General features: G+C 42.4%; 1 protein-coding gene across 4 annotated transcripts in view; it reads left to right on the top strand.

Moving 5' to 3' along the window:
- Positions 1-14,787, top strand: part of LOC126457341 (aspartate--tRNA ligase, mitochondrial) — a 158,183-nt gene that overhangs the window by 30,174 nt on the left and 113,222 nt on the right. For 2 of the 4 annotated variants that reach the window (XM_050093559.1, XM_050093558.1), the window contains exon 2: positions 3,723-3,857. The exons of 1 other annotated variant lie outside the window; for it this stretch is intronic. In XM_050093559.1, coding sequence (XP_049949516.1) covers positions 3,728-3,857 — 130 coding nt within the window. In that variant the 5' untranslated portion in view covers positions 3,723-3,727. Of the gene's footprint in view, positions 1-3,324; positions 3,637-3,722; positions 3,858-14,787 lie in introns of those variants that run through there. One more of the 4 variants, XM_050093557.1, reaches the window with a different exon arrangement.

Raw genomic sequence — 14,787 nt, 5'->3', positions numbered from 1 at the left:
ATATTTCTTCCAAAACTTTCGCCTCTAACTGCTGAAAGTTTAATCTTCACTATACCAAATATAACTTTTTTATGATTGTGAGCAATTAAGCTTTTTCTGTATCTTCTGAAACTTAGTACAGTATTTTCCTCTTATTCATTTCATAGGAAGCACCCTTTTCATTTCAAAAGTTTGTTCGCAGTACAAATGTTATGACTTTATTTTCATTCTTGTGGTTAAAGTTTTTGTTAATGTCATATTTTGTAGACCACTCGATTAGATTAGATTAGATTAAATTAGATTAAATTAATACTTGTTCCATAGATCATGAATACGACACTTCGTAATGATGTGGAATGTGTCAGGTTAATAAAAGATGTCTGTGCAAGATATTACATTACACAAAATATTGCATGACACTAATGTTTAAGTTTTTTTTCCCCTTAATTTATATCTAAAAATTCAGCCAATGAGTAGGAGGAGTTGTCGTCTAGAAATTCTTTTAATTTATTTTTAAATGTTAGTTGGCTATCTGTCAGGCTTTTGATGCTGTTTGGTAGGTGACCAAAGACTCTTGTGGCAGCATAATTTACCCCTTTCTGTGCCAAAGTCAGATTTAACCCTGCATAGTGAAGATCATCCTTTCTCCTGGTGTTATAGCTATGCACACTGCTATTACTTTTGAACCGGATTGGATTATTAACAACAAATTTCATAAGTGAGTATATATACTGTGAGGTTACTGTGAGGATCCCTAGATCCATAAATAGATGTCTGCAGGATGACCATGGGTGGGCTCCAGCAATTATTCTGATTACATGTTTTTGAGAAATGAATACTTTTCTACTCAACGATGAATTACCCAGAATATGATGCCATACGAAAGCAGTGAATGAAAGTAGGCATAGTAAGCTAATTTACTGAGGTTCTTATCACCAAAATTTGCAATAATCCTAATAGCATACGTAGCTGAACTCAGACGTTTCAGCAGACCATCAATGTATTGCTTCCAGTTTAACCTCTCATCAATGGACACACCTAAAAATTTTGAAAATTCTACCTTAGTTACAGACTTCTGTTCAAAGTCTATATTTATTACTGGAGTTGTGCCATTTACTGTACGGAACTGTATATACTGTGTTTTATCAAAATTTAAAGAGAGCCCGTTTGCTGAGAACCACTTAATAATTTTGTGAAAAACATCATTTACAATTACATCACTTAGTTCTTGGTTTTTGGATGTTCTTACTATACTTGTATCATCAGCAAAAAGAACTAACTTTGCATCTTCATCAATGTGGAATGGTAAGTCATTAATGTATATCAAGAACAGTAAAGGATCTAAGCCCGAACCCTGTGGGACCCCGTACTTGATAGCCCCCCAGTTTGAGGAATCAGCTGTTGTTTTAACATTACATGAACCACTTATTTCAACTTTCTGCATTCTTCCAGTTAAGTACGAATTAAACCATTTGTGCACTGCCCCCCTCAAACCATAGTGATTTAGCTTATCTAAAAGAATTCCATGATTTACACAATCAAAGGCCTTTGAGAGATCACAAAGAATACCAATGGGTGATGTCTGGTTACTCAGAGCATTTAATATTTGATCAATGAAAGCGTATATTGCATTTTCTGTTGAAAAGCCTTTCTGAAAACCAAACTGACATTTTGTTATTACTTTATTTTTTCAAATATGGGAGGCTGCTCTTGAATACATTGCTTTCTCAAAAATTTTTGATAGAGCTGTCAGAAGAGAGATTGGGCGGTAGTTGTTGACATCCGACGTATCCCCCTTTTTCTTTTTATGCAATGGTTTTACAATGGCATATTTCAGTCTATCGGGGAAAACACCCTGCTCCAAAGAGCTATTATAGTGGCTGAGAATCCTACATCTGTGGGGAACAAGCTTTAAGTACCTTGCTGGAAATGCCATCAATTCCGTAAGAGCTTTTACTTTTCAGTGAGTTTATTATTTTACTGATATCAGAGGGAGAGGTTGGTGGAATTACAGTTGTTTCAAACTGTACAGGTATGGCCTCTTTTATTAGTAGACTTGCCTCTTCTAGTGAAGATCTAGATCCTATTTTCTCCACAACATTTAAAAAATGATTATTGAAAATATTTTCAATTTCTGATTGTTTGTTAGTACACTTGTCATTCAGTTTTATGGCACTAAAGTCTTCCTGTGCTTTTGGTTGCCCTGTTTCCCTTTCAATAATATTCCAAATTGCTTTAATTTTATTATCAGAGTTACTGATCTCAAACATGATACACATGCTTCTGGACTTTTTAATAAATTTTCTTAGTACTGCACAATAGTTTTTATAATATTGAACAATTTCGGGGTCAGTACTCCGTCTTGCGGTTAGATACAGTTCTCTTTTACGGTTGCAAGATATTCTTATTCCTTTAGTTAGCCAAGGTTTTTTATGTTTTCTTGGAATTATGTTTAACTATTTTCTTGGGAAAACAATTTTCAAATACCCTTAAAAATGTATCGTGAAGTAAGTTATATTTCAAGTTTGCATCGGGTTTCTTATACACTTCATCCCAGTCCAGCTGCTGTAGGCTTTCCCTAAAGTTTGCAATATTTATATTGTTAATTGAACACACTGCTTTGTAAGTCTGATTTGATATACTGCATGGAGTTATGTCATGTACTGTAACTAGCTGTGCACCATGATCTGAAAGACCATTCTCAACAGGATAAGCATTTATGACCTTAAACTTATCTTGGTCTATAGAAAAGTTATCTATCAATGTACCGCTGTTCTTTGTTATCCGAGTAGGAAAATCAATGACGTAGCTCAAATTGAAAGAACTGAGTAATACTACAAGGTCATTCTTCCTATTACACTCTTTCAGGGAATCAACATTGAAATCCCCACAAATGATAATTAGCTTCCCCCTGTCTGACAGATAGCACGACAAAGCATCCCCCTGAGGGGGACCTATACACTGTTACAATTATGAAAGTGCCATCATTTAGTTTAAGTTCAGTGGCACATGCTTCCATATGTTGCTCTACACAAAATTTTTTAGTTTCTAAATTTTTTACACTGAGGAAGCTTTTGACATATATGGCAACTCCTCCTCTCATCATATTATCTCTACTTACATGTGCAGCTAATTTGTACCCATTGATGCTAACCTTTTGCATATCAGTGACAATGTGATGCTCAGACAGGCATAGTACATCTATTACAGTCTCAGTTTCTGTATCTTCTAAACAAAGCAGAAGCTCATCAGTTTTATTCTTCAATCCCCCAATATTTTGATGAAATATACTAACATTATTTTTCACTTTACTTTTGTGAGTATCTTGAACTTTTTTAACATCTTTAGTACTTGCCTGGCTGAGTTTCCCACTGGACACTGATCTTACACTAAAAAAGAGTTTCCACAATGAGATATAGTTCCTCCCCCCTTTAAATTTCCTGCTATCAGCCCAGCCAGTTTACCCTTCCCTTCTTGTTGAGGTGTAGGCCATGTCTAGTATAGTCCCACCTACAGAGTGAATCAACAGGAATCACCCCAATGTGTGACCCTGCAACAGATCCAAGTAGCCGTTCCAACTCCAAATTAACTCTCCCGACAGAAGAGCTCAAATAAGATCGGTCATGGCGCTCCAGAACCGACACAAACCCAACACTGGTATGACTCGATGTTGATGCAATCTCTTGTAGCTTTTCATTCATATTGTGTGTTCTTATTGTTTATGAGATGTGAATTATTTTTAGGTACTATGATTCCGCTCAGAAAACTGCGAGAGCTAGTGATTCCTATGAACATGATGGCATCAAATGCTGTGAAGCAGCTGACCAGCTCACGGTCAGTGCCCATTCGTGATATTGCAAAAGTCATGAGTAGTAATGGTGAGTGCATTGGGTTTCAGTTTTATTACTTTTAGTGTAGTGAATGAACAAATAATTTTAACCTGCTGTAAACTAATGAATTAAGTTTCAGTATTTATATATAATATATAGGTGTGTGCTGGGGAGGGTGGATTTGTAGTTGGGGTATCACATTTGTTTATCAAATGTGACAATAAATATGCACTGAAGAGCCAAAGAAACTAGTACACCTGCCTAATATCATGTAGGGCCCCAGCAAGCATGCAGAAGTGCCGCAACAAGACAGGGCATAGACTCGACTAATGTCTGAAGTAGTGCTTTAGGGAATTGACACCACGAATCCTGCAGGGCTGTCCACAAATCTATAAGAGTACGAGGGTTTGAAGATCTCTTCTGAAAAGCACATTGCAAGGCACCTGACTATGCTCAATAATGTTCATTTCTGCAGAGTTTGGTGACCAGCAGAAATATTTAAACTTGGAAGAGTGTTCTTGGAGCCACTCTGTAGCAATTCTGGACGTGTGGATTGTCACATTGTTCTGCTGGAATTGCCGAAGTTTGTCAGAATGCACAATGGACATGAATGGATGCAGGTGATCGGACAGGATGCTTATGTACATGCCACCTGTCAGAATAGTAGCTAGACATATCAAGGCTTCCATATCACTCCAACTGCACATGCCCCACACCACTACAGAGCCTCCAGCAACTTGAATAGTCCCCTGCTGACATGCAGGGACCATGGATTCATAAGGTTGTCTCCATACCCGTACATGTCCATCCACGTGATACAATTTGAAACGAGACTCATCCGACAAGGTAGTATGTCTCCATTCATCAACAACCAATGTTGGTGTTAACATGTAGTCATCAATGGTACATGAGTGGGCCTTCGCCTCTGAGAGCCCACATTGATGATGTTCCGCTGAATGGTTCCCACACTGACTTGTTGATGGCCTAGCATTGAAATCTGCTGCAATTTTCAGAAGGGTTGCACTTCTGTCATATTGAAAGATTCTCTTTAGTTGTCATTGGTCCCATTCTAGCAGGATCTTTTTCCCACCACAACAATGTCGGAGATTTGACAATTCATCAGATTCCTACTATTCACCGTACACTTGTGAAATGGTCGTATGGGAAAATACCCACTTCATTGCTACTTAAGAGAAGCTGATTCCCATCACTCATATGCCGACAATAACACCACATTCAAACTCACTTAATTCTTGATAACTTGCCATTGTAAAAGCAGTAACTGATTTAACATCTGCACCAGACACTTTGTTGTCCTATATAGTGCCATATTTTGCCTGTTTACATGTCTCTATATTTGAATATGCACACCTATACAAGTTTCTTTGGCGCTTCGGTGTACATTTATGGTTGTGTTGTCATTATCATTCCTAACATCAGAGTAATCCAAAAATCAGATACAAAGAAGACAACATATCTGGAATTTACAGAATGTTACAACTAGGGAGATGTACCTGAAAATATGTAGAGCTTCCTTTTGTTTTAAAGTAAATATGTTATCTTTCATGGCAAATAATCTAATCAATGCCCGGTTCCTTTTGGATTTGTCCTATATATCTTTGAGGTATTCATGATCATCTTGTCCACTTCGGCATTCACCAAAATTGATCACCTGAGGGGCTCAAACTGATACACAAATGAATCTGATTTCCATTGTTGCCACAAACAATAAGTTGCGAATGTGAGTCTCAAGGGAGACATGTCATAGATAAGTCCCTGCAGTCGCACTATCCTCTGTGACCTTGGTGGCTCAGATGGATAGAGCGTCTGTCATGTAAGCAGGAGATCCCAGATTCGAGTCCTAGTCGGGGCACACATTTTCAACTGTCCCCGTTGACTTATATCAATGCCTGTATGTAGCTAGGGGTATTCATTTCATTGTAATCTGTTAGGTTCAAAAAAGTTGAACTGAGTGTCACATCATGTATTCTGACTCATAGTTTCATAAAATCATCTTCTGTTGCTCAATAGATTACTGAGTCCTCCACATAGCAGCCACATACATTGACAGCTCAGATGGACACTCTGAGCAACACATCACCTTATAAAGTGATGAAGATTAAAGGGAGGCTTGATATAACATTATTTCAGTTTATGAAGATTTTGCAGGCTATCTCACCTTTCATAGCTGGTAAACACTGAGGAGGTGTGTCTCCCGTGAAATAAGATCACAGAGGAAAACAAATGTACATCAAAAATATTACCAGCCTTTGGAGTGGAAATCAGTTTTTAATAAATGTGTGACACATTCTCACTGTCCCGTTGAAGTCTAACAAGTACATGAAAGACCACAGACTGTAGCACCACAAAGCTGACACAGACGGGTAAAACTTGCTGTATTCATATCAGTTTGTAAGCTGCATATGCCTCCTGTTTGGTGACAAACATCTCAGGGAGTGTGTGTGTGTGTGTGTCCTTGTCTCGCTCATTGTATTTATGAATAGTGTTTAAAATGCTTTGCATGGCATTTCATGTGTCAGTGAGGGACTGAGAGACGCATTTGGAATTTTATAGAAAGTATCTCTCTAATAAGGTTTTTCCAGAAAGTTGCAAAACCTTTGAAGGTACATGGGGCTGAAAATTATAGCAACATTTTTATCAGTAATTACAGTAATTAATTGGAGGTGTATTATTTATATTGTCAGGCAGTTTTTGTCAAATGCTAACAACAAACATTAGAACACAAATCTTGCAAGAGGAAAGAGTGCAAGAATTTGCGGAAAACCTTTTTCAAATAAGAGAAGGCATGTATCCAATAGATGAAAATTCTGGCTGTTCATATTGACATATGAATTGTGTAACATCTTTCAAACACCTGAACAACTCATAAGCAAAATATACATGGGTATTGTCATAAGTTATACCAATTTAGATTGGATACAGGAGCGAGTTATTGTAGCAACAAAAAACAAAATTGTCAGCAACGTAAACAAGATCGTCCAAGAGATGGTTCTGGGGCTGCAAAAATTTATGTCAGTCAATACCGTGGCTGATGAAAATAAAACTGTCACATTTCCTTCTAAATTTTAAAATTCGTTGAATGTTTCGTTAATGCCTTTACACTGCCTCAAACTGAAAGTTGGTTCACTAGCTGTTTTACTGTGGGATTTGAATTGACAAACCTTCAAGGCTGCATCAAACAACTACAGAATTACATCATCTAAGCCAGTATAATGACTGGCAAAGAATAAGGGCAGATGGTATTTATACCACAAATACCTTTATCATCATCTGGATTGCCCTTTGGTTTAAGCTAATTGTATTTTCCTTGAAAGTTGACTTACTGCTCGACCATCAACAAAGCACAAGGCCAAACGTTCCAAGATCGTGGTATTAACTTAAAGGAATCATACTTTTCAGACAGCAAGTTCTATGTCGCATGCTCAAGAGTTGGATCGCCTCAAGATTTGTTCATTTGTAGTCCAAACAATAAAATTACAAATATAGTGTATCAGCAAGTGTTGTGAAAAAATGGCAATATAAATATGAAAAATCCAGGATGGAATGTAACAATATTATGAAAAGGAAAGTTGCCACTCACCATATAGTGGAGATGCTGAGTCGCAGATAGGCATAACAAAAAGACTGTCCCAAATAAAGCTTTTAGCCCATAAGGCCTTCGTCAAAAATAGATGACAGACACACAGAGACAAACTGATGCAAACGCAACTCACATGACTGCAGTCTAAGGCAACTGTAGTCACACTGTGAGCAGCAGCACCAGTGCATGATGGGAGTGGCGATTGAGTGGTAGTAAGGAGGAGGCTAGGGCGAGGAGGTGGAGGGATGGTAGGGTAGAGGTGGCGGACAGTGCAGTGCTGCTAGGGAGTGTGCAGGGACGAGGTGGAGAGGGTAGGGCAGCTATGTGCAGTCGGGAGATTAGACGGAGGGCAGGGGAGAGGTGAGGAGAGGGGGCAGCGGAAAAGGAGAGAAGATTGGATGCAATGGTGGAATGAGGGCTATATGGTGCTGGAATGGGAACAGGGAGGCTGGATGGGTGAGGACAGTGACTAATGAAGGTTGAAGCCAGGAGGGTTATGGGAATGTAGGATATATTGCAGGGAGAGTTCCCACCTGTGCAATTCAGAAAAGCTGGTGTCAGTGGGAGGGATCCATATGGTACAGGCTATGAAGCAGTCATTGAAATGAAGGACGTCATGTTTGGCAGCGTACTCAGCAACCAGATGTTGCACTTGTTTCTTGGCCACAGTTTGTTGGTGGCCATTCATGCGGACAGACAGCTTGTTGGTTGTCATGCTAAAGTAGAATGCAGCACAGCAGTTGCAGCTTGGCTTGTAGATCACATGACTGCTTTCACAGGTAGCCATGCCGTTGATGGGATAGGAGATGTTTGTGATCGGACTGGAGTACGTAGTGGTGGGAGGATGTATGGGACAGGTCTTCCATCTAGGTCTACTATAGGAGTATAAGCCATGAGGTAAAGGGTTGGGAGCAGGGGTTGTGTAGGGATGGACAAGTATATTGTATATTGTGGATGGTGAAATACCATTGTGGGAGGGATGGGAAGGATAGTGGGCAGGACAAACACAGGAAATGTCCTGCCCACTATCCTTCCCACTACTTCAAGTTTTGTGAGCTGCTCTTGAGTGCGCAGACTTTTGGAAGTACTTGCATTGTCATGGAGAAAGAGAAGTTAGTGTGCATTTTTGTGATGGTGAACATCCTGAAGTCATTTCTTCAATTTTGCGAGGGGTGTGCAGCTGGTTGCAATGTGGGAGATTGGACAGGTTTGTGAGACCTTGTTGGAATGATGACATACACCTATTTGTCACTCACCTTGCTTTTATTCCTTGCCAGGTCCCTGTAGATATGCTGAAAGCACCTACAAGTATCTGCTGCACTCTGCTTCTCCCTGAAAAGAAACACAATGACAGCTCTTTGCTTGGAATACACCTTCATTCAGTTGCCATTTTGGAAGCTGTGTATTGCATTGCCACTTATCGGAACTTCATGAAACTATAGGAGCTGAAGTGGGAATATTCCATGATATCCCACAACATTATTTTTGTGCTGATTGCTGATTTCACGGTTAGATCTGAAAAATGGTGTTTGTGGGCAGAGAGAGAGAGAGAGAGAGAGAGAGAGAGAGAGAGAGAGAGAGAGAGAGAGAGAGAGAGAAATTCTGAAATTCTGTTTCTGTGTTAATTATTTGTTTGCCACAAGTGAACTTCAGTGTTATGTTACTGTGCTCAATCACATATAGGAAATTGCCAATTATCTGTGCATAATAAAAGTATTGAGAAACTATCTGACCATAAACCATGGGTTATTCAACGTTGAAGTGCAAATAAGTGTTTGATCTGCCAATGTGGTGTAGCTTACATGATTGAAAATAGCTTACGTTCATGCACCAAATTTTCAGCCATATTTAACAGAGGCACAGCTACCTAAGGCTTATTTGTTCAGGTAACAGTGATGCTGCAAGGGGAGGAGGAGCTGTACTGAGGGAGGGGGGATGAGCTGGTCAGAGAGAGGGTGTAGGAGGAGGGGGACACAGAGGTTGGTGGTGGAGTGGAGTGAGAGGGGGGGGGGAGCTGAATAGAGACAGAAAGGGAAAGAGGTGGTGGACATAGAGAGGGGGGAGGAGGATGTAGTCAAATAGAGGGGGGAAGCAGGAAGAGAAAGAGCTGGACAGAGACAGGCGAGAGGAGAAGGTGAACAGATTTGGGGGGGGGGGGGGGGGAGAAGGGATCGTCAGAGAGGGGGAAGGAGATTGGCAAAGACAGGGAGGAGGAGAGGATGGGCAAAGACAGGGAGGAGGAGACGATAGACAGAGGTAAGATGAGGAATTGGTCGACAGAGAGAGGCTGGAGGAGGAGGGAGGTAGTTAGGCTGGTAGGTAGGTGGAGAGAGAGGGGGATTGGAGGAGATGTACAGAGCTAGTTAAGCATAAGATGATCATATGGAGTGGTGAGGATGAGGTTGCCATAGGAGGGGGATGATGATATGGACCGAGATAGGATAGATATAGACAGAGAGACAGTGGATGGAAAGATGGACAGAGAGAGAGAGTGGGAAGAGAAGAGATTGGCAGATAGAGTGGGGGTCGGGGGGGAGGTGATGGGCAAATAGAGTAGAGGAGGGTGAGAGAATGATTAGAGAGAGATAGGGGGGAGGAGGAGGACATAGAGAGGTTGAGGATGAGGTGGAGAGAGACAGGGTTGAGGATGAGATTGATCAAGAGAGGAGTGAAGATCAGAGGGACCAAGAGAGGATTGAGGATGAGAGCATCATAGTAAAGGAGATGGGAGATGAACATAGATAGGGAAGATGGACACAGAGAGGTGGGGAGGTCAACTTAGCGAGACAGTGGAAGGGGCAATGGAGGGAGACAGGGAGGGGCCAGTGGAAGAGGAGGAGGAGAAACGTGGTACACAACCTAAATGGAACATGGATACAATACCATTGTGACAAGATACCCCAATAGTCAATATAGTATAAGGAAAGTCCTCATAATGGGGAATGTTTCAGGCAGCTTTCACCTGCAGAGCACTATTAGCTACTAAATCAAAATGGCAGCTGTCAACATAGTACCAGCAACTCTGTGGCATTTCCATAGAGGCATTCACAAATTTGGCTCATCTGATATTGTGAGGCAGGCATGAATCAGCAGTGTGTTGCAAATTGCATTTGTTGGTATGCATCTTACACCAGCTTGTCTAAAGTAATGACGGATGGATAACTTTTGCTTATGTGTTCCATATCATTCCTGTACCAGCACAAATTTTCATTCCTCATAGCTGTGCACATCATACACATCACAGGTGACAACACACACAAACCACTGCCTATCAACACAGCTCTAGCAACATAGTCATTATGAGTGACACATGTAGAAGCAGTCCACTCCAACTCTTTAGGTTCATATCAGCCAAAGTGTACCTACAGATGTTCTCTTCCATATGATATTCTCTCTGTGAATAGTTATTAATTCCAACACTGCAATCTTGATTGCACGGGAATGACAATATTTTGATATGATAGTGCAAAGACAGTTTACATTATTTCATTTGCAGTTGCTGATTGGAGTAAACACTCCACATCTCCTGCACTGGAAGACAGGGAAGGAAGTGGTGGACATAGAGAGAGAGAGAGAGAGAGAGAGAGAGAGAGAGAGAGAGAGAGAGAGGGGGGGGGGGTGGGGGGGGGGGGGGGAGGCGTGTGCAATATGTGTGTCAAACGTGTATACAAGAGCAGCCAAAGCAAAAGGCTAGTAAATCAGCCTTGATAGCATATGGATTTTTGACACTCTATAATTCTTAGCAACAAACGTTTATTGACAGAGCCATGTTTATAATGAACAAGACCCCCCCCACACACACACACACACACACACACATATATATATATATATATATATATATATATATATAAAAAAACAAAGATGATGTGACTTACCAAATGAGAGTGCTGGCAGGTCGACAGACACACAAACAAACACAAACATACACACAAAATTCAAGCTTTCGCAACAAACTGTTGCCTCATCAGGAAAGAAGGAAGGAGAGGGAAAGACGAAAGGATGTGGGTTTTAAGGGAGAGGATAAGGAGTCATTCCAATCCCGGGAGCGGAAAGACTTACCTTAGGGGGGAAAAAAGGACGGGTATGCACTCGCGCACACACACACATATCCCTCCACACATACAGACACAAGCAGATATATTTAAAGACCATTTTGAGGCGGAAGTGTAGAGGCAAAGAAGTTGTTGAAAGACAGGTGAGGTATGAGTGGCGGCAACTTGAAATTAGCGGAGATTGAGGCCTGGCGGATAACGAGAAGAGAGGATATACTGAAGGGCAAGTTCCCATCTCCGGAGTTCGGATAGGTTGGTGTTGGTGGGACGTATCCAGATAACCGGGACGGTGCAACACTGTGCCAAGATGTGCTGGCTGTGCACCAAGGCATGTTTAGCCACAGGGTGATCCTCATTACCAACAAACACTGTCTGCCTGTGTCCATTCATGCGAATGGACAGTTTGTTGCTGGTCATTCCCACATAGAATGCATCACAGTGTAGGCAGGTCAGTTGGTAAATCACGTGGGTGCTTTCACACGTGGCTCTGCCTTTGATCGTGTACACCTTCCGGGTTACAGGACTGGAGTAGGTGGTGGTGGGAGGGTGCATGGGACAGGTTTTTCACCGGGGGCAGTTACAAGGGTAGGAGCCAGAGGGTAGGGAAGGTGGTTTGGGGATTTCATAGGGATGATCAAGAGGTTACGAAGGATAGGTGAACGGTGGAAAGACACTCTTGGTGGAGAGGGGAGGATTTCATGAAGGATGGATCTCATTGCAGGGCAGGATTTGAGGAAGTCGAATCCCTGCTGGAGAGCCACATTCAGAGTCTGATCCAGTCCTGGAAAGTATCCTGTCACAAGTGGGGCACTTTTGTGGTTCTTCTGTGGGAGGTTCTGGGTTTGAGGGGATGAGGAAGTGGCTCTGGTAGTTGCCGGTTTGGGAGGGTAGTCGCAGGATGCGAAAGCTCTTTTTAGGTTGTTGGTGTAATGGTTCAGCGATTCCGGACTGGAGCAGATTCGTTTGCCACGAAGACCTAAGCTGTAGGGAAGGGACCGTTTGATATGGAATGGGTGGCAGCTGTCATAATGGAGGTACTGTTGCTTGTTGGTAGGTCCAATGGCCAGCTTCACACATCTGTCCACATCAAACCCACCAACAAGCAACAGTACCTCCATTATGACAGTGGGCATGTGGATAAGGAAGAGAGGAAGGGGGAGATGGAAAGAGAGAGGAGGAGGAGGTGAACATTGTCAGGGACAATGGGAGTAGGAAATGGACAAAAAGAGGAGGAGGAGAGACAGAGGTGGGAGGATAAGGTGGAGAGATGGGGAAGTAGCGGTGGATGCAGAGGAATGGAATAGAGATTTGTGTTAAATATAAGTGGCATACTTACAGACTGTACATATGTATGTGCTTGATCTCCCTTCAAAGCCTTGGATTGATTTCAAATAAATTTGGCACATGAAGTGCATACTTCACAATTATCAGCACTGTGGAGTTTACCATGTACTAGCTCCAATAGGAATGGAGATATGGCAAATACATTGTATGTTCAACTCCTGTTGGTTAGGTCACCTTGCATGACAGGCATGTTGTGTGGGAATAGTATCAGCATGTCGTATTGTCCTGGTTTGCTGGCCAGCCTACATGTTAGGGGAAAGAAACAAAATTCCAGTGCCTTACCTGTAGGCGGCCTTACATAAGTCGTATTGTGGTGAAGTAATATTAGACTGCTTCATTGATCTGTTGTATACAGGCTGCAGGTGCAGACAGGCATGGATGAAAGAGGGTCAAGATGGATGTAGGAGGGGATGGATAGAGGGGGGCAGGATGGGATGGATGGATAGGGAGGGAGGGCACAGGAAGGGATGGACACAGAACAGGAGTGGTTGAACAGAGGGGGAGCAGGAGAGGATGAACAGAGAGGGGCGAGGAGGGGGGGGGCGGAGAGGGAAGAGGAGGAGATGGGTGGTGAGATGGGGGAGGTGGAGATCAATAGGGGAAGGGGGCAGAAGTAAGGGACAGCGAGAAGCAGATGCGTACAGAGAGGGAAGGGAGAGATGGATAGGGAGAGATGGATAGGGAGAGTGGGGCAGGAGGAGATGGATGAAGGAAAAGGTGATAGGAGGTGGGAAGGAGCAGGTTGAGGGAAAAGGGTGCAAGAGCATATGGGTAGGGATTGGAGGGGCAGGGCAAGATAGGTAAAGAGAGGTGATGGAGTAGTTGGACAAGGGGGTGGGGGCAACAGGATTGACAGAGAGAGTTGGGGGAGGAGTAGTAGATGGACAGAGAGGGGAAAGAAAGGAGATGTGCAGAGAGAAGGGCAAGGAACTGCAGAATAGGTATACAGAGAGAGGGGAGGAGGATATGGCCAGAGAGTGGAGAAGTAGTGGACAGAGAGAGAGTTTAGCAGAGATGAACAGAGAGAGAAGAAAGAGAGGGAGATACAGGAGACAAGTGGAAGGTGTACATGTTTAGTGGACAGGTGGAAAAGGAAGATGGGGGAGGAGAATATGGACTGAGGGAGGGGTGAAAATATGATCAGAGAGAAGGTGCAGAAGAGATGGAAAAGAAAAGGGGGGGGGGGGAGTTGAAGGGGCACAGGGTGTGGGGAGGAAGAGATGGACAGATAGAGGTGGTAGTTTCAAAACGCTGTAGAAAAAGAACCACCGCTGAGAATGATGTCAGCTTTGAACAGCATATTACTGCTGCACGGGAAACGTCACGGGAAAAAAACACAAAAATGTTTGCCAATAGATTGTGCTGTAACACCAACAGACGTATGGCGCACAGCTGTTCCTTAGTTTTTGTCCGATTCGCCCACAGTGACTGTCTCCATGAAGGGTCATGTGCTACCGGCAAGGCTCTTTTACTAGAATGGTTACTCTGCACCAGTAACACAGCAGAAGTTCTGGACACTCAAGGATATGGAAAAGGCATTATTATGATGTCTGATGAGGCTCTGGAGAAAATGATTACAAAATCCGAAAAGAGTGATTCTTTGTAAGTACAAGCAGTGGCCACAGCATTGCAGGAGTGGTGGTATGCAAACATGCCCTGCTCAGGGAATTGCCTGACTGTTGGCCAGATCTTTGAACATAGTGTTTAAAATACTGCGAAACATTGCTGTCATTACAAAATCACCCATGTTCAGGAGTTGCTTCCTGCTGACCTGCCAGCAATATAAACATTCACTCTGGAATTTCTTGCTTGCATGGAAGTGGATAGTGAATGGCCATGGAACATTCTGTGGACAAACGAAGCCCATTCCCATCTTCAAGGACATATCAGTACACAGAATTGCAGAAAATGGGCAATGGTAAAATCTACATGCACAGCGACCAGTACCATTTCATTGTGCAAACGTGACTCTGTGGTG

The sequence above is a fragment of the Schistocerca serialis genome, chromosome 2 (genome assembly GCF_023864345.2).
Source record: "Schistocerca serialis cubense isolate TAMUIC-IGC-003099 chromosome 2, iqSchSeri2.2, whole genome shotgun sequence".
NCBI classification, from domain to species: Eukaryota; Metazoa; Arthropoda; class Insecta; order Orthoptera; family Acrididae; genus Schistocerca; species Schistocerca serialis.
The sequence above is the reverse complement of the archived record's forward strand: the minus strand, read 5'-3'. Positions and strand labels throughout refer to the sequence as shown.